The 20580-nt window shown below is 43.1% G+C and overlaps 1 protein-coding gene across 1 annotated transcript in view; it reads left to right on the top strand.

Moving 5' to 3' along the window:
• SGPL1 (sphingosine-1-phosphate lyase 1) overlaps positions 1 to 20580 on the top strand; it is a 416168-nt gene that overhangs the window by 179992 nt on the left and 215596 nt on the right. Inside the window, exons 4-5 of the mRNA XM_085607136.1 lie at positions 4728 to 4875; positions 6290 to 6369. Of these exons, the coding sequence (XP_085463262.1) occupies positions 4728 to 4875; positions 6290 to 6369 (228 nt within the window). The remainder of the gene's footprint in view (positions 1 to 4727; positions 4876 to 6289; positions 6370 to 20580) is intronic.

Here is a 20580-nt window from a genome sequence, read left to right as displayed (position 1 = left end):
TCGGCCCTTTGATCTGTTCAGGCGGGTGCGGGAGGGACTCCAGACACCCAGCGGGCGAGGCGCCTGCCCCCCGGGAGCCTGGTGGTCGATCGAAACCTCCCTCGGGGGAGAGACCAGAGGTGTGACAGGATTGGCGCCTCTCTGTCTGGTTTGGGGGGGGGTTTCGCTCTCCCTCGGCCGGACATGCGTGTTGGGGATCTGGTCGGCTCTCGGGATGTTGGCCCGCGGGAGTCGGAAGGCTGTATCAACGAGGTTCGGCGTGGTAGCAGGGTAACTTGCTGGTCGGGAGGGCCCACGCCACGAGGCCGGTCTCACAATGCTTATGTGAAAAATTCACTGAAAAATATTTGCTTAATAGAAATCGTTTTTCTACATGGCAAAATAATGTGCATTAAAACAAATCTCAAAGAAATCACAGTTGAAGTGGCTTTATAGTTAAATTTAATAGGTATGGTAAAATGCATCTAGATAACTCCCAATAACACCCAATGTGATTTAGAAATGGAAAATCTATCCTATATTAGGTGTTTGCGTCCCAAGGTTGAACTACTGAAGCCCGTTGTGCATACTATTTCTGATTCCATTTTGAATATGGGTACTACCAACAGAAGGTACACATGTTGTTCATTTTATTAAACAAGCTGTAAAGCATTTACTGCATTCATGCCCACAATAAATATCGACGATTTCTTGGGAAATGTTTTGCTTCAGAAAGTGTCTATTGAATCGCATTAGCTTGCAGAGGGCCAATCAATATTATAAGATTCTGCAATTGAGGGACCGGCAAATTATTTTAGACCGACAGTTGAATATGATAGCTTTTATTGGTGCATTATGCTTTTATGCATTATGCATTTATGCTAAAAAAAGAAATAGAAAATTTGGGTAGAGCGGGGAATGGGAGGAATTTGGGGATGGAAGGAGAAAAAAAGATATAAGACTTGTGCCGGGAGGTATGTGGCAGCAATAGATGAGCTTAGTAGTCTGTCATAAGCAAATTGAAGTGCACTGGGGTGTATTTTAGAGGGTGTAAGAAGCATATGAAAGAGAACAAGGAAACCTACACTGCTATACAGTGCTGAAAGTAAAAGAAACAAGAAAGGAAGTGTGAGCACAGATATTTTGAACGACCATTATGGTGTGCTCCTTTTACCAGCAACACTTGTAGTGCTAGTCTTCACAAAGCAGGGGAGGTATAGAACGTTCTACCTTAACTGAGCCTGTTTAAGTGTTTCCAATGTTTATAGATAAGAGACTAAATAAATAAGGAGATTATGAGGTTTAAGATTCCATTTCATTCCAATTCAATAACCAAATGTCTTCCTTTGAACACGTAACTCGCTTACGGTAGCCACAGCAAGCAGCAAGGCTTACCCCAGGGTGTGGCAAAGGGACAGAGTCTCAGATACAGCATAGCAGAATACTATCAAAAATTATACCCATACTCAAATAACTCCACAACTCGCAGCCCACATTATGTACAACCACACCCAACTTACATCGACCTGCCCCCTGGGCCCCACCTGCTGGCATCGATGCAGCACTCGGCTGCCCCACAGACCATACTTTACAGTTCCTGGGGAAATGGTAGGGAGTACTGTAGCTACAGCACCACTAAAAACCATTGGGAAAGCTAATAAATCCCAAAGGCAAGATATATTGTTTTTGACCATGAGTGTTGTGAACAGCTGTTTAACTCCTGTTCATTAACAGCTTCCACAGTGGACCCCTTCCAGAAGCTCCTACTTCCCAGCAGCTCCTACTTCCCGAGTCACTCTGCCAGCAGCATTCGGCTTGCTGTGCTTTTTGTGCGCATGATTCCAACGTTAAAAGCCACACTAAATGTCACAAGCCTGCCTCGCTAAGCGTCACAAGCATGCGCCAATCTGTAATCACTGGCAGACCACCCGTCGAGTGTAGCGCCACCCTGTGACCATGTAGGCGGAACTGCACCTGCCGCCATGCAGACTTCTGGTGAGTTGCGTAGGTACACTGTGTAATGTGCTGCTACCCAGTGTCCGGAGCACATGTCACATCACCCCGGTTTGTGCTGCCACCTGACCCGTACATCGCAATCAATAGTGAGATTTCGAAAATACTTGGCGGTTAACGATTAATTGTCCCGGTGGCTTTCACTTTTGGAAATCTGAAGCAAAGTTATTTTTGGGTTAAAAAAATGTGAGCCTCCTGTTTGGATGGGGAATGTTGGCATGTGTGCCCGTGCTGCCCCACAGTCGCTAGTTTTACCCCCTGTGGCTACCACTGCCACCTGTGAATGGCCCCCAGCGGCTCTCACCTTCTGCTTGGCTTCCGTCTTCACCTGTAGAAATGCCATTGTGCGAGCCCCGGTGCGCCGTCAACTCCAAGCTTTGCGCTGGTCGCCGACTCCTTTTCCGGCTTTTCATTATCTTTCCTTCTCGATTTATTTATTGTGTGCGTGCTGTTCTTTTGCGCCTATGTTTTCCCCTCCTTCAATGACTGGCATATATATACTCTAGGCTGTTTCTGCTTATCTCTTTCCGTCTGTTGCGATCACAAACTTGAGTAGAACTGCAAACAGAAACCGAAAGCTATGGAAGGGACTTCCCAATAGAGGCGGGAGAGAGCCGAGTCAGTGGGAGGGCGAGGAGGCGGGACCAGAGGAGCAAGACAAATTAAATGGTGGCCAAACTGGAGACCGTGCAACGTCTTTGACAAAGATCAGCAAGATATGGAAGGTCTGAGTGGTATTTACTGTTGTACGGCGAATTATTGAGATGGTGGGGATTATAACACTGAACGAGAAGTGATTACCTACGAATAATGAGGGGATGGGATGGCTCTCCAGTGCTGATCCCCGAGAAGTTTCGGTATTTTTTTAAGTAATGTCTGACACGCAGACACTTAAGGTGACCATCTGACAAGAAGGCAAATTCTGGGTAGTTACTTTAAAAATTCAAGACGAAGGGTCGAGATCGGACAAAAATTCAGGACAAAATGTCAGCTGTACAGACGCATCTGAGCAGCTCAAGCACTTGTTTAAAATAATTAATAGACGTCAGACACAAGTCAAAACTAAACTCCAGCCTTCTGCACACTCCACAATCACTCTTAGAACATTGAACCACAATCCGTGGCATTATGCACCACCCAAGTCACTGCAACATTCGATACACTGAAACACCTAGACTGCCTAAATAGCTGGGATTTTGAAGCAACAGCGTAAATAACACATTCCGAGAGCAGGGTCACACAGCGTTTACTTTCCGGGAGCGAGCGCACGAATTGGTAGCACATGGCGCCGCTCGCTCCCGCAAGGTAATTGCCAAACGTGCACGTGCTGCCACTGAAGGCAAAGCAACGTTTTTAAGCGAAAAACCCAACTGATTTCAAGAGGTCTCCTTCCTATGCAGCGCATGTGCGCTGCGTAGGCGAGACCTAAAAAGGCAAAGACTGTAGCAAAGTAATGCATATGTACATATATTTTTTGCGACTTTACTTGTCTCTGAAAGCTGCAGAGATGGTGATTGTAACAACTCAAATCTTTTGTTGATGCCATTTTAAAAAAAGAATGTGCAATTTTTCCTATTTATCCAACAAAAACACAAAATTGTTTGCCTATTTTCTGGTTGCCTCCAGGGAAATTTACAAACACTGGCTATGTTTAGAATTCCCAACATATGAAACAAATTATGCAGACTTGGCCTGGATATCTTTAGAGGAAGTACATGTTATGAAGTCTTATTGACCAAGTGCCCGCAACATAACAAGAGATGGTCAAAACAGGGAGGGCAGAGTTGAGGGAGGATTTAGGGATACGCCTCGGAAGCTAAGTGTTAATGTGCCTTTATACCTATATTTGTAATTATTGTGATGTTTGTTTTTTGTTCTGTTCTACTGTTTATAAACTTACCTGAAATAAACTATTTTGAATTTAATTCAATTTGAAAAACAACCATTAACCTGTAACAATGCAGTAGCTGAGCTTTCTAAGAACAGATATAAAAAACAATTTTAGTTTTAATGCACACCACAGTAAAATGCATCTTATTCGAGCAAGAAGCGTTACTATTGCCACTGAATTACAGCAACATAAAGAGTTATTTAAAAATATAAGGATGACAAAAAAATAAAAACGGATAAAAAAGTGGAAAGAACAAAGCCTGGGCAAAGTAAAGTGTTAACCTTTCAGCCATTGCATTAAAATGCATTTTGTTTTTGGTGGTTGTACTCATGTGGACCGACAATCTTGTCACACTGCAAGAGAGCCAAGGGCTGTTGTGGGCTGACAAACAGCCCTATGCTCTGGTAGGTGAAAGCAAAATGTGAATCCTATTTGACCAGATGATTAATTAAAAGAATTGGCCCAAACCAAATTCTTTAAAAAGGTACAACAGTCAGAAAAAAAATAGAAACGGTCCAATTTTTCAGCACAAGCCACAAAGAAATACCCGGGTAAGGTTTAAGTAAAGGAGTCGCAATTCTGGGTACGAATACAAAACATTTCTGTTAAAATTATGGAATACTTTATGCACTATTATTAACCTTAATTGTAAACCAGCCAACAACCAGTGATTAGTTCAACCGCTTGTAATATTCTGCACACAATACAAGTTTTAAACGGAATGTATATCTTTTTGTAATTGTGAGCAACATTTTTCAGTAGCTTGGGAGGCAATTCTCGTGTTGCTGGATGGGTACCTAAGTTCATGTTTAAAACTCAATTTTGAATTATTTTTTTCATGTAGATACAGAAACAGTTAGATAATGCCTTGGAAGATATGGCTGGCAAAATGGCTACTTTGAAGGATGGAGCAAGCTATGTTCGTTCTCTGCCAGTACAGGGCTTGAAGCACTCTGAAGTTTTAGAAAGACTGAAGGAATATAACTCTCCAGGTAGGTGATTTTGTGTACTTTGTGAGCTATGAGTGAAAGTGAGTTATACATTCCCAAAAAGTGTCTGAACTTCAGAACATGTGTAATACACTGATTTTAAGGGGAACATATTGCAAACCACAGAAGAAGAATTCCTCTTAACTTGCATGAGAACCCTTCTAAGCACTGCTGTCCTTTCATTACCCTATTCTACAAACACAACTTAAATGGTTTAAAATCATGAATTCTCTTATGTCCTGAGTCTCTTCCATTTCCAACCTTGTTGTACCATGCACGAATTAAATGTATTCATGGCCACGTCACATTATTTTCCACACTGTCATCAAATTTCAAAGTTGGGTGCTTCATTCATCATTTATAACCAGGACCGTACTAGAATGTTTGGGATAAAGTTGCCCTCCATTTGGGCTTTTTCACAGGTCTCTCATCACTATTACCTGTTGTGGGTATTCCTACCTTTATGCTCCCATGACAATGGCGCCATTTCCCTGTGTTATGACAGAATTTCTTTGAGACTTGTAACTGGCCCTTTGAAATGCTCGAGCAGGTCTTTGCTTTATAGGGACTAGAGCGATACCGATGGTATCTGTTCAACACTAGGCCTTACTCTATCTATCAAATCACGTCACCAGACACCTTGGGTAATTTGAGTAATGGCTTCTCACAAGGCAAGGGGATAGGAAAATGTTTTCAGATATCTTGTAGTCCCCGATACAAAAGAGAAAAAAAGCTACATTTGTACAAGAAATTGACAGACAGTTATTTGAATTTGATACATATATGTGAATGCAAAACACAGTCCATGTCCCCATGCCCATGGAATAGAAGACAGAAGCTTTCGAAACACTTGACTCCCTATCAAAGCTATATACCTTACAAAATTCTATAACTTGTTACGCGTTTTAATGAATAATTACATTAGAGACCTCATAGTTACCCTTAAAAGATTGCGTGACTCTCAAAAATACAATCTGTAACCTCACATAGGAGACACATGGCCTTTTTTGAAAGGCCTTGTACAACCTGGCTGGAATGGGAGAGTGGTAAGAGGGAGTTGGACACCAATATTGTTTAATATTTTTCTATATTTTGACCCCGGATTTTAAGGGTATATTATATTCTTTTGAGTATTTCCCTCTGGCCTGTGGTTGTAGGTGGTGGCATTTGTTCATTGCTTCACCCAAAAAATAAATGTGGTCTGTAAGCATAATCCCTTACTTGTCTTTCTTTACTGTAATTGAATATGGATTAAGTGTTGAACAGTGAGTACTATTTGATAGTAAAAAAGCCAATTGATGATGCTCTTACTTTACAAAGATTTGCCAGAACATGTGTTGCAGTTTTACAAAAGCTTTGTATTTTCCCTTTATGTAGTGTGTTGAGATGAGTTATTGCCCTGTTTTTCTGATTTTAGATGATCAACACTGGAAAAATGGCAAGGTATCGGGAACAGTGTACAGTGGCGATGAAAAGCTTACTCGGCTATTAGTAGAGGTAACATTTTTCAATCCTATCCCTACAGTAAATGTCAGAAAAAGACCTTTTTGGAAAGATTAGAGGTGGATAAGTTTAAATCATCGGTGATTACCAATAACTTGGTGCATTGCCAAGAGCGCCTACAATTTTATTCATCCTCAATCCAGAGTGTACATCGTTTTAACCAGATTCCGTTTTCATTTTTACCTCAAACGAATTTGCACATCTTGTTCTTTTGCACATTCTATGATATACCTAGATGAAAATAGTTAAAGTTTTTAAATTTAGACCATGCAGACCTGCACTGCTGTTTCTGCAGCAGTTAAACTGCCCTTTGATATATTGTGCAATGTCCTCTTTTATATGGCAGATTTAAAAAATTCAGAAACGGGCAATACTACAAGGGTGACTTGTTTGAAGTATTTTATCATAGGCCCCTTGATTTTATGATATGATTGTGTGTCTTTGAGGGCTGTTTTATAATAGTTTACTGATATCCTGTTTGTTCCTCATTTATGTGTATGCTGATGGATTGTATTTAAATTATGTTTTCTGTGATGATTTATGTTATTTATTTTGTGTGCTTTAATGCTACAGAAATTAAGCAAATAAAGTTTTTGGACCGACTGATGTCAATATCCATTTTCAAGTAACTCCAAATAATGCCTTTTTATCCCAATGTAATTTACATAATGTGCTTGGGACTCGAAAACATGAATAATGTTAACTAAATAAGAAAACTCTTAAATATGTACACGTATTTCTCTAATTTCCCTACAAGGCTCATTTTTCTGTAGAAGTTGTTCTTTTTCTCTTTATGCCTAGCCTTACGTTATATTGTTTTGAGGCAGGACAATGGGGAGTATTCTTGGTCTACTGTAAAAGGAGAAAAGCAAGGAGAACCTATAGTGGCTAATTAAAAGACAGGATTTCATTTTTGCTTAAATGTGGGAAGCAAAAAGATCTAAAGTCTCTTAATTTCTGATATCTGAAATCCATTGTTTACGTCTACATCCTGTACGATAATCTGGGACAGTAGTGTGTTGTGGAGGATATCAAGCTGAGTGAGAGCTTGATTGTGAAACCTTTAGAGTGTACAATTATTCAAAGGCTGAAAACTTACTGGTAAAGCAGGATAACATATAGGAGGTTTTAGAGAGCAGAAAGGTGGCTTAATTGTTTTTGGGAATCTGAAGTGCTTAGGGATAAGGAAGAGCTGAAGACCTTTGTTCTAAAATTCTGATTTAAGGAAAACACAGTGCATCCCTCAAGATGGGAGCATTTAATAGAGGGGATCCAAAGAAGGGCTTGGGTAGGAGATTGAAATCCTTTAGAGGGATGGGATGATATAATGTGAACTTTTTTTTTTTTTTAACAATAGGCAGGACATTATCCATGGAATGCTGATGTACTACACATAGAGAAGAGAAGCCATTGAGAGAGAGTGGAAATGGAATTAGTTTCCTTGATTACTAAGAAATAAGCTACTTAGTCTTTCTGGTGGATTCTATATTTAACTGCCGATTCCTCATCTTTAGATGGCACTGTTTGGCTTTGTGATGACTGTCGCAACAGAAGGGCGTATTAGAGCCTCACATAAATGCAATCACATGCACTGATGACAGTTTCTTAATATTGTTTCTACCTTGCTTTCAGGTGTGTAGCATTTAGCACAGATTGCAGGTGGCAGTGTGTCGAAATCGAATTTGGAAACCTATTAAAATGTTTGAGTCTGTTCCACAGAACAGGGAGGTGGTAGGGCAGTGAGTAGTCTACGGCTAGATAGAGCATTCATCAGAAAGAAAGTTACTGAAGGTAAGTCATTTGTTCTTCTGATGGATATTCCTTACAGCAGATTCCTCTCCTTTAGGACAGATACCACAAGAGTAACTCCAAATAAGGAGGGTCTGATCAGTGGACTCAGATGAGGAGGGCTTCCAGGACCCAGCAGACAAAATTGCCCTCCCTTCGGACCAGACTCTCAAGTCACTAAGTGTTTTGTGAGCATGTGCACCAATGCCCATGTCGCAACCTGGCAGATGTCCAGAACTTCCCAATTCTGTTGTACCAGCCTTTGCCCTGGTCAAGTGAGCCTGCAGACATTTAGGTGTTGGATTTTGGCCAGCAGTTACTAGATTATGACTATTCATCATGACTAAGGCTCCCTGTTTTCCGTTTTTACGGATTTTTACAGATAAATACAGACAGAAAGCAATGTGTTTTCTGTCTGCATTTATTTTTTAAAGTGGATAAATACAGAAAATTGTGCTTCTTTTAAGTGATTCTCCCTGCAGCCTTTCATGAACTATAGGCCAGCAGCTGAGCAGATGGACAGCAAGTGAAATTAAAAACAGGATGACATTTCTTCAAATAACAGCATATGTCTACTTACATTTATGGTATAATGCTAGTATATTACAGTGGGTGTACTGTTATGTAATATTTGGCTGCTTAAATAGCTAAAAACCGACAGACATCATTTATATGAGTGTGGGTCTGTCAGTTAAATAGATATGGAAATGTACAGTTTTACAACTTCATTTATACGTAAAGTACAAAATAAATATGGATAAATACAGATAAAATGGCCAAAAAATAAATATGGATAACTACAGACGGAAATGGCCAAAAAATAAATACCATAAAACCGGGAGCCTTAATCATGACCTAGTCTTTTTCTGTACCGCCTTGCCTGCCTTTTCACCAGCGAATCTCACAAAGAGCTGATCGTCCACACGATGTTCTTTTGTGCGGTCGATTTGGAAACTCAGTCCTTTTGAGCCGATGGAGCCAACCTCTTCTATCGAAGGATGAGATGACACAAAAAACGCTGGCAGAGTAATAGATTTTCCAATGTGAAAAGAAGTTAACTTCCAACACTCCGCATCCACGCATGAAGGAGTAGATAGTCAAGACTTGGGTGCCGGACCCTTCCCTGTTGCAGAGACAGGTGGTTCTCCCAAAGTGGCAGCCAGATTTGAGTGGAAATGATCATGAGCTCTAGGTGCCATACTCTTGTGGCCAAGTCCGGGACTCTTAAGATGATTTGGGGCCACCAGTCTCTCCTGACTTTTCTCAGAACTTGAGGCAGGAGAGAAAGTGGTGTTGTGTATCCCATTGCTGCCAGAATGTGTCTTCCATTGGCTTTCCTGATGGCGACTAGCTGTAACTAGTGCTTGCCCCACCTACATGCCTTAATGATCAAAGACTCCCCTTTCAACCTTGGGTTGGATGCGCGTTTACTGATCTACCAGCCACAATCAGCTAAGCTTGTCTGCTGTGGCATTCAGCGATCCTGTGAAATGGTTGGAAACTGGAAAGATATTGCTCCAGACACTTCTAGAGATGAAGTGCCTCCTAACACAGGACCTGGAACCCCACTCTGCTGACTTGTTGGGGCACCACATGGTGGTAGATCACTGAAAGTTCCAAAGGTTGATGTGGAGCTGGCTCTCTGCTGAAAACCGGAGGCTTCTGATCACCACTTAGGTGCCGATTCCGATCCGGGTCGGAAAGCACTCCAACCGAGCCGGATCCGGAGTGTTTTCCGACTTAGCCGGAGTTCTGCAGTCCGACCGAGCGAGTACAATGCGGCCGTATGCTGCCGGACTCGGTTCGGTCGGACTCCCGTAGAAGTCAATGGGAGCCGGTCGTACGACGCGTACATGGGATCCCATTGACTGAATGGGTACGTCTCGCACAAGGGCGCTCTCTACAGTGGGTACGCGTTGGTGCCATCCGCACCATACATGCCTGTGTTGGGGGGACCCTTGGGTCTCTCCCTGTGTCCGAGTCGTAGGGCTGCGGGTGACAGGCAACCACCCGGACTTTTTGCGAGCCGGATACTCCGGCTCGCACCGGCTGTCCGACGCGTGCATCGTACTGGCTCGGTCGTGAATCGCATCCATTGCACGCCGCGGTTAGCTTACGACTGAGACGTACGGAGTGGTTCGGACCTGGAAACTGATCTGTCGGTGAATTTTACGTAGCTCGCATCGTACTTGCTCGCTCGTACAGCAGTACGAGTCGGGCGGAAAACACGCGTACGGCTCGCAGTTTTTCCGGCCGGATCGCATTCGGTGCCCTTCCGACCCGGATCGGAATCTGCCCCTCAGTATTGATACATGTGTCACAACCTTGAAGTCTGGTTGGGGAGGTAAGGTTGGCCTGCCACAGGTAAGGTTGGTGCTAATCTGTCACCAGAGAAGATCCTGAGTAGTCTCATCAGAGATCTGGATGGAGTCAGACAGCCCTTATGTTGGACCCACTGATAACTGGAGTTCCCACTGCAGCACCTCCACCTGCCATTGAGTAAAAGGATGATGCTTGTAGGCCAAGAAGCTCCACAGCCACCCTCACAGAAACCCAGGTTCAAGCCTATAACATCAGAATCACATTCTGAATATCCCAGACTTCTATCAATGGATAGACCTTGAACACCACTGTGTCTAGGACAGCCCCCAAAAGGCAGTGCTCTGTTTGGGGGCCTTGTGGGACTTAGACTGTTGTTTGGAAAATTCCAACGATATCAAGTGTTGGGCCATCTTCTGAAAGAGGTCTATTACTAACTGTGGTAAGCTCACCTTGAGGAGCCAGTGTTTGAGGTACAGGAACACATGTATCCCCCACCTCCAAAGGTGGGTAGCGACCACCGCCATCCCTTTCATGCCGCCCGAAGGGAGTACGGTGAGACCAAAGGGAAACATGGCAAATTGGAAGTGTTGCGGCTCCACTGTCGACTGAAGATAACCCCTTTGAGATTGCAGAATGGGAAGACGAAAATGCGTGTCCTGCAAGTGAAGGGACGCCATGCATTTTCCTGGACCTAAAGCAGACAGAATCTAAAATAGTATGAACATTTCAGGTTTGTCTCTCTGCAGACAAGCATTCAGTACGCTGAGAACAGATAACATTTAGGCCTAAGGTCAGAGGTTCAAATAGCACCCCTCTTCTCTCTCTCAAGTTGGCTCATGCTCAATGGCACTCCAGCAGCAGAAGGCTGAATGCTTTTAACAAGATGGCGGAATGCTCCATGGACAACCACTCTGACCTGGTAAAGCAAAATGGGTAGGAAAGGAAAGGCAAGGTGTAGCCACTTTGAATAATTTGGAAAACTGCTCTGTCTAACGTGATGGGTCTACATTGAGAATTGTTTTCTATCCTGCCGCCTACCAGTCGAATATGAGCATGTATGAGAAAGGTGGATCCAGCCCACTGAAAATCCAGTTATAGCTCTTCATCATAACTGTGAATGGGAGCACGTTGTCCACCTCCTCATCATTGGAGTCATGAGTAACATTTGCATACCTTGAACTGCATCACAATCCGATCCAAATAAGGCCTCTACCCTCTGATAGTACTGGTGTTGAGGCAGAGGTGGACGTTTAGAGTCTGATTGCGAACTCTGTGGTTGCTTTTTTGTAATTACATAGTGCGACATTGGCCTGAAGCGTACTGACAACAGTTCGGGTGGAGACCAGCATCCAAGTTGTGCACAGACCAGCACCAGTGGAGCCGGCACTGTCATGGAAGAGATTGGTGGAGATACTGGGGCAGAAATGTGAACCGGCATCATAACGAGCCCAGAAACAAATCCCACAGGCTACTTGAAGCCGAGGGAAGACTTGCTGGCAAATGTCCAACTGTAGCTCCTCCCACCTCCGTGAGCCCAAAGGCATGCCAGCCAGGACAACAAGTGTCCGAAAGAACTGAAGCATGACCTCCTTGAAGGTCATTATTTGCTGTAGGAGTCTGATGGCTGGGGGAATTAGGAGTATACTAGGGCCCATAGCTGGACTTGGACATATCAGAAAATGACTGTGAGGATGATCTTTCGATCGATGCTTTCATGCCTTCTCATCTGATTTTGAGGGGTTAGATTCGGTCAACTCCTGCTTGGGTTTCTTGTGCTAACCTCTCATCTTCAACTTGTACATACCTAAAGTCTTGTATCGGGAATGAGACTTCTCATGGAACCAGCTCCTTGACTGGGATTTTGAGCGGCCCCACAACTTGGAACAGGACTTAATTTTTGACTGCGACCTCTTCGTATATTTGCTGAAATAGAGTTTTGCCTCACGGTCTAAGATCGCTTCCAAGTACATGAGCGCATATTTATTGCATTGCTTAAATTCGTGACCGAGCCCAGGCACAAGAGACAGATATCGGTTTCCTGCAGGCGATGCTTGTATTCTGTCCATTTTGGGTCTGACATTGTGCTTGGCACACTATTGGAGGTAAATTTTAAGTCGCCAGAAGACTGACAAAGTTGGGAGCAGCTCTTTGGATCTGCGTCAAAGGGCACTGAAAGCAGGAAACTGACTTCAGCGTGCAGGGTTAGCGCTTATATGCTGCTCAACTCTGTCTCTTCCAGTACAGAACAGAGTCACCATGAACCCACCTATCCACATCCATGCTTTTTAGAATTGCTGTAAAATTGTCTGAGTCCAGTCTGATGTCGGGGGGGGGGGGGGGGGGATAGTCTTAAGGTGAAAGATCTTCGGTTTGAAGTAGTCATCAGAAAAAAGACAACCAGCGGCATCTTGAATGACTTGAAGCCCATACAAACGATGGTTAGACAAGCCCCAATATATAGAAATGCCATTGTCACCCTGAGTGGAAATATCAGCTCAAATACCCATATATATCTGAAATTCAGCTACTTGGACCATCACTACTTCTCAGAAGCAAGCCTAGGGTACAAGGTGTAGCAATTGACTGTGTATCACAGCCAATTGGCTATTACATGCTTTAGAAGTTAAATAAATAAAATACCACTTTCTGAAATTTTGCTGTGGATCTGAAAAGGGGAAAAAAGAAGCATTGATCATTGGAAGTCACCCAAAAAGTGAAACTTAGTGGCTCAAAAACACTCATCTTGTTTCTCTATTTTTTTTTTTTGAGACAGCTGTTTGGATGGTACTTTTAACCAGGATCCACTGACAACTAACGCAAAGCATCTTTCCCAAAAATATTTTTGTTCAAACAGAAGTTCATTCACTCATTCTGTGGTTAGGAATGTTCATATGGGAGATTATTTCATCCTTTGGAAATTTTGTGGTAAATACTTGTGGCCTAAGTATTTCTTTGATTCTGATTCACATTTCTACAGGTCACCTTATTCTTCAGATCTCCAGTTAAGGTTCTTCTCTGTAAATACCTCTTCTTTCCTAGAAAACCTAAAAAAAAAAGTCCATTCTTGTATTCTGTTTTCCAGAAGTAGCCCCATGTTCGCTCAAAGTGCTCTTGAAGTGTTTTTAAAGCTGCTGTCACCTATCTCCATCAATCTCATCTCTATAGATGGACTAGTAGAAAGTTCTGATCCAGTTTAAGATGATACAAAAAATACTAGTGTGGTGGCTGTGGATTTATACAGTATCTGACTGATGGAGGAGAATGCAGTCAATCCAGTTATGAGGCCAACAGTTTTTCTAAATTCATTGTTTCAATGAAGGGAGCGTTAAAATACGGCATCTTTGGATGGTGAAAGTCTAGCTCTCTATCGTGACATTCTCTTCCAATTTATAAACATGCAAATATTTTCACTCATGTTCAGGATCCAGGAACACACATTTAAAAATATATATGTTTTCACCTCTTAAAATCATTTACACTAGAAAACCTACCATAAGAGCAAATGTTTTCTGTCTCTTTGTTTAGAACACTTTGAATCACATGATAGTATGGGTGACCCCAAATTCAGAGTTTTACAAATAACCATTATTCCCAGATTCCGTATCTTGGGCACATTTCAAAGGTGCATAGATTTCCTTCCTATTATTTTTCATTCATGAGGTTTTCCCACGAGTTGCTTCATGACACTATGAAATATTATAAATTGCAGCTGATTTGTTGGTTGGTGTGTTTTCGGAAACCCAACAAATACTTTGTATGCCTTTGACCACCAGAGATTTTGATTTCAACTATGGGTTTCTTTGAGAATACTATGAACAATCTACACAAATGCCTCCTTGTTGAGTTCAGAATCGTGTCTACTTTTGAGAAATGTATAGCCTTCTGGGGTCCACCATGGTTTTCACACCTGTTTCTACTATAAACTGCAAACAGTTTGAAACCACAAAAAAATGTAGAAAAAACGGACTACCATTCAGAAAAATACAAAAACTGTGATAAGAAAATTGGTTTTCTTTTACAGTTCTGCTTGTTCCTAAAATATGGAAAGATGGTGATTATCAGAACCCCTTTCAGGGGTATGGTGCACACAGGGTCTATTGGACCCAAATCTGGTGGGTGAGGCCTTTTACTCCTTTTGTCACGGGGCCAGACCTACTATGGATCCTGAGCACCTGGGCTAATTACCCCTTCTGCACTTGACTCTCAGAGGTAGCTGTGGTCGAGCAGTCGAGTCCCCTTAGGGGGCAAAGATGTAGATCCAGATCAGTGAACATGATTCATAACTCAAAGTGCAAACAGTATGAGCAATACATCAGTGTCCTGTCCAATACTTGCATTTATACAAAAAAGTATTTTATTTCTAATTCTACACATGCAAAGGTATTTGACATTCAGAAGCAATACCACAGTCCCCCTTGAGGTCAAGCTTTAGTAGTTGTTAGGCATATCGCTGTTCCATCCTCCTTTGTGTAATGTGTTCAGAGTTCTTCTCCATTCACTGGTGGCTGAATCCAGGTATTTCAAACTATTAGGCCGTACTCAAGAGTTCTACCTTTGAATCTTTAAGAATTAGTAAAAGGTGTCTATGGTGCTGCAGCAATGTTAGCAGCAAGTCCCCCAGGCTCCGAAGGCTCAATTCCAGTCTTACCCACTTCGGCACATGGCAGTGTTTAGCAGTGCAGCAAGTGCCTCTCTTTGGGCTCTCACGAGTCGAGATCATTATGGTGAAGTTGGGCCACTGCGGTGTACGCTGCAGCACCCGGCCGTGCAGTCTCAATATGTTGTGCAGCACTGCTAATATGTTCTAGCGATCTGCTGCTTCCTCCCAGCAGACACAAAGGTAAGTTACTCTTGCCCCTAGCAGGGAGTTGCTAGTGTGATCCTCTGGCTCCCAACTGGAGCTCCAACGAGGCTATGATGTCCTCGGCGGTGTCTTGGTGATTCTTGGGGCATTTCTAGCAGCAGCAAGTGGTAGCCCTGGGGAACAAGGTATTTGATGATAATTTTAAATTGTCATACTGGTATAATCAAGTTGTAAAGTGGTTAAAAGTTGAATTATAAGGCAAAATGCGAAAGGAGAGAACAAATAGGCATAGCAAAAAGAGATGTTTGTTTCGATAGGTAAAGTGACAGATTAAAATAAAAGATAAGGAAATGGGAGCTGAAACTCACGGAAAAATACGACCATGGGGTAGAAAACATCCTACACAGAGCCAAAAGAGAATATGGGAATGAAATGAATGGGAGAAAAAAAGATCATTGTGGAACATGATGGAAAATGGAAAAATATTCTAGAGGTAATTGAAACAAAAAATGTTGGAAGCTAGTCCAGGATGGAATAGGAAAGGACATTGGGAAAAGGCGCCTGGTAGGCGAAGATGAATAGGCTAGGTACCTAGAATTATATGTAGTGATGGAAGTGAAGAGGCACCTAGTAAGGAAAGTTTGTAGTTGAAGAAGAGATATTATCAAATTACACTGTCAAGAGGATTAGAGAAACTATAAAGGCTTTAAAGCTAACAAAAGCAGCCAGTCCAGAATACACATCAGCAGTTATAATTAAAACATATCAGCAGTTCTAATTAAAACAAACGTAGACTGGTGCTGAAATTTCTATTATTTGATATACCAAAGAGTCTTAGTGTCCGGTCTATTCTCCCATAGTTAGAAGGGGCGATTATAAGACCAGTTTATAACAAGCACTGGCAAATACAATAAATATGTATTGACTATGGGCGATCTATTTGTGTTGTCAGTCGGGTTGAGGAGGTGAATGATATGGTGGTTAGGGTTCGTGAACCGGTGAAGAGTGTGACTGTAAAAAAGAAAAAGGGCCATGATGTGGTCAGCATTACTGGCGTCATAGTACTTTTTTAAGCAAAGGTCAGTGGTGCAGGGCAGGAGGAAAGGGGCATAAGATGGTCTGTTACTTTGGCCGAAGTTCGCGCCTTAAATAGCAAAAATGAAGCATTGTACATTCATTTTGTGGTTAAGTTACCAACATCCTTTCAAATGTGCTGTGTTAATACAGCAGTCGGCCTGCTGTTCAAAATACCTCATTGGATCAAGACTCTTCTGCAGAAGAACCGTCAGTGTGGCATCTTTACTTTCCCTTCTAGGTATCAAAAGAAAAGCAAACACAGATGGAGCCAATCACAAAATAGTTTTGGATTAGCCAATCACATTGCATTTTCATATGTTTATGTAGCCTTGGGTTGCCAGCATGATTTACTGTTGTGCTAGCCGATCATGCAAACTCCTTCTACTGTTCACCATCGCGTTCTGTATGCGAAAGCGACAGCTCTGAACTTGCACAAGTGCTGACTCCTAGCTCTGTGTAAAAAGGGGTGGAAAGATATATCTCGGGATATTCAAGTGGTCCCTTAAATATACAATTCCAGTTTCTTGCCTCGTACACCGAAGGAATAGTGCAGTGAATTCTGGTTTCTCCAAGAGGTCAGCAATAACCCTCTAATACTACAAAGCCCTATTGCAACAGGGCATTATTACAATCATTGTGGTCTCTTTGACAACACAATATGCCAAGTGTTACATCAACCGTCTTGCCTGCCTTAAACCCTCCAGCAGACAATTGTATTCAGCAGCAATCCTCCTCTGGATAGAAGCCTCAAAGGAGATTTACTACATGGATGACATACGTGTGTGTAACTGAGCACATACAAGATGTGGCACGCTCTAGCAAGCTAACAAGACAATGTGATTTATTGAGTCTTCCAATAATATGCTGACCGCTCACTACCCACACTTCTCGCCACCATCAATAAAACTGGCCATCAAATCTCCAAATGTTATCATCCCCGGAAACCCCAGACTACACATTTAACCTCTGTTTTACTGAAGAAATGGGACCCGTCCGACTCAATCCCTTCAGATGAGTGGGGCCTGCTGTATCTCACTTTTAGAATCTGGTGTTTGATTTTATGTGGTCCCTATTTGGGATTTGCCTGAAACGGAAATTTACTTTGCTCATCCATGGCTTCCTAGACCCCTGGGTCCGATCAACTAACGGTAGTCTGTTAATAGATATTGTGTTAACGGCTGCCTGTTAGTCGGTACTTAACAGCTGGAAAAACACTGCCAACACCTCATTCAAGCCTTGGCTGAATTGCATCTCTCACTTGAGGCTAGGCCCTTCAACACTTTCCTTGGAGACCGCAGTCCAGACCTGTTTGGAAAACTCCGGACAACTATTTCGCCAGCTCCAAACCCCCATGAGTGCCGCTATACACCACTTACAGAATATCAACCTACTATCTCTCTTCACTACAGGCTAATAGCCCTACAATGAAGGGAAGAACATTGAATTCACTCCCAAATGTTGCTTTCTGGTGGTTTCTCTAGACAAGGCATCCTACATGTATTCTATCATTGACCTAGTCTCGTCCTTCCTTACACATGTTCACCACATGTTATAACATGTTAACCGTGGGGGTATATGGGCAGGTTCATCTGTGGTACAGTCATGCTGCTTATTGTTATGCCATTTATTGGAAGTATTTTTTGAAATATGGAAATTTCAAATATAAACAAGTATCTGATCTTCTGATAGATATGAGAGATCTAGTTCTTACTTGTGCAATTAAAAGATTTGTATTAGTTAACGGAATCTTAAAAGGAGATTTATCCAATTAATTTTAATGCCAGTAGAGAAGCATGTTTTATTATACAATGTTTGTGTTTTATTTATATAGGGTCATTTCATTGAGAATAATCTCATGATCATTTAGCTGAGTGTTTATCGTATGTAATTGTAAGGTGCACGCTATGTAAGATTGTTTTAAAAAACAAGGTCTCAATAAACCACTTTTTGACTGACTGATTCACAGGCCACTTTTCTCGAGTTAATAAACACTTACAAATCTGTAATTGCTGTATGCACATATTTTCTTTAACAAAAACATCGCTTTAGAGTGCAACATGTCCTTTGACCTGTTGTGAACAATTTGCTGCCATCTGTAATATCTTGGTGTCCGGGGCACATCTTGATTACTAGATGGAGATTGCCACGCCATGGTCAGTGACTCTGGGTATGAGAATGGCTACTTCCACTGGTGCATGGACAAAAGGAGCGGTCTCAAGAATGCCTCCTGTGTCAAGGACAGCATGAGCACAATGGCCTCACGGAATCTGTGCTGGATACTCTTGTTGCAATGGTTGTGAAAATTGCTACAGTGGCCGAAAGCAACTCTAAACTGGATTCTATTTCTTCACCCTTCTGACAGTGAAAATATCTACCAAGTGCCTGACCGAAAAGGACTATTGGACTCCATAGCTATATATATAAATATTGCTTAGAGGTACTTTGTGATACAGACCTAGTGGAAGATGCCTAAAGTTTATTGATTGAATTAATTACCAATGCAGAGGAAATGGAAAATACACAGAAAAACGGACCTGCCAACCTGAAAATATATTTCACTATGTGAGAAGGGGCAGGTGTAGTGCAAAGTACTACTTAAGAGGCCCTCTGACTCCCACCAATCCCGAGCCCCCCCCCCCCCCAAACAGATTGCTGAGGCTAGTGCCGATGTCTAACCCTTAATGGACCTCCGCTCTTCTCAGCCTCCAAAGGCGAGGTGGAAAATCCACTCTTTGCAGTGTTTACCTGCTGGTCTTCCATGCCACCATGAGATATCTGCTCTTCACTTGGTGATCGTGTCAAAGAAGCTGGTAGTGTATGTCAAAGGAGCTGGTATCATTGACACATGGTGGCACCGTGTGAGTTGCCAGCTTTGTAAGCAGGTACCCGGAAGACTGAAAATGATGAATTAATTTAAAAAGGGAACTACAACTTATATTTGCAGAAGTGCTGTCAATAAATCCTGGTAGCCTCCTTTAAATTTTTTCAAATGCTATTACTGAAGAGGAAAACAGTACATGATGTTATGTTCGAGGCATATGAGATGCAGATTACACACTGTGCATAGATCGCCATCTGGTTTTGGGCCCGGATGTTTGCAGTTGTTTTTCCTCTTGGAAAGTCTTTGGAAGTCACAAGGTCTGTGATTCCTCCCTTGGATCGTATTGCGCATGGGCTTCGGCTCCATCCTCAGATTGTTTTATTCCGCCCTCTGGCTCTGATGTGATCTTCGCGCTCCTGTTCCGAACAGTTTCTAGTTCTTCTATCGGCGCGCAATCCTTCCCCCCTTTTGCGGTATTGTTTTCGATCGCGATCTCCACACTTGACGCGGCTCTCTTCGATCCAAGTCTTCTTCGATTCTGGTCGTCGACGAGTGCCTTCGGGCCTACCCAATCTCCGGTCCTTACTGATGGAAAGGACTCCATTCAAAAAGTGTCCCGATGTGGGTCCAAATTTCCCCACACCGATCTCCATGAGGTATGCAACACATGCCTCTCCCCTGAACACGAGGCTCGGAACTGTCCGGCGTGCAAATCCTTCCGGTCCAAGAAAACCATTCGAGACTGAAGGGCGAGAAGAACCATGGCACACTCGTCGACAGCGATCCCAGACGACATCTTCGGAGAAGGCGTCGACGCTCCAGAAGGACAGCACACCGAAGAGGGCCTTGTCGGCGCCTCCGAGGCCGACGACTCAGATGTCGAGGACATCACTCTGGCACAGAGGGTCGTGAGTACCAACATCCACCCCCACCCCACACCCTCGACGGCATCCAAAAAGGTTTCGGTCACGCCTTCGCCCTCGGGCCTAGGCACGACCAAGGACATTGCTCCCCACACCGCGCCTTCGGGCCCGGTAAAGAAGCCTATCAAAGCTTCCGGCAGCTCAGGCTCGAGCCAGCCTGCCGTCGGTGCCGAGAAACACTCCTCCACACCGACCCCTAAAAATAAAATGGCCTCTTCCTCGGCACCGAGCTCCACACCAAAACATTCGGCGCCGAAAACAAGCACCAGCTCCTCTGTACCGACACCGTCCCCGGAGCCGAGCAAAAAACACAAAGCCATTGACACCCACACCTCGAAGCCGAAAGTCATCTCGGAGCCGAGTAAACAACCAGTTATTCCAAAGCCGCACAGTTCAAAACAACGAACTGATGCAGACTCCAAGACTAAAAAACCTACGGCCCGACGCTTTCAGCACCGACGGATCGGCCA

Source organism: Triturus cristatus, chromosome 1_2 (genome assembly GCF_964204655.1).
Source record: "Triturus cristatus chromosome 1_2, aTriCri1.1, whole genome shotgun sequence".
Lineage (NCBI taxonomy): Eukaryota > Metazoa > Chordata > Amphibia > Caudata > Salamandridae > Triturus > Triturus cristatus.
This window is presented reverse-complemented; position numbering and strand designations above follow the sequence as displayed.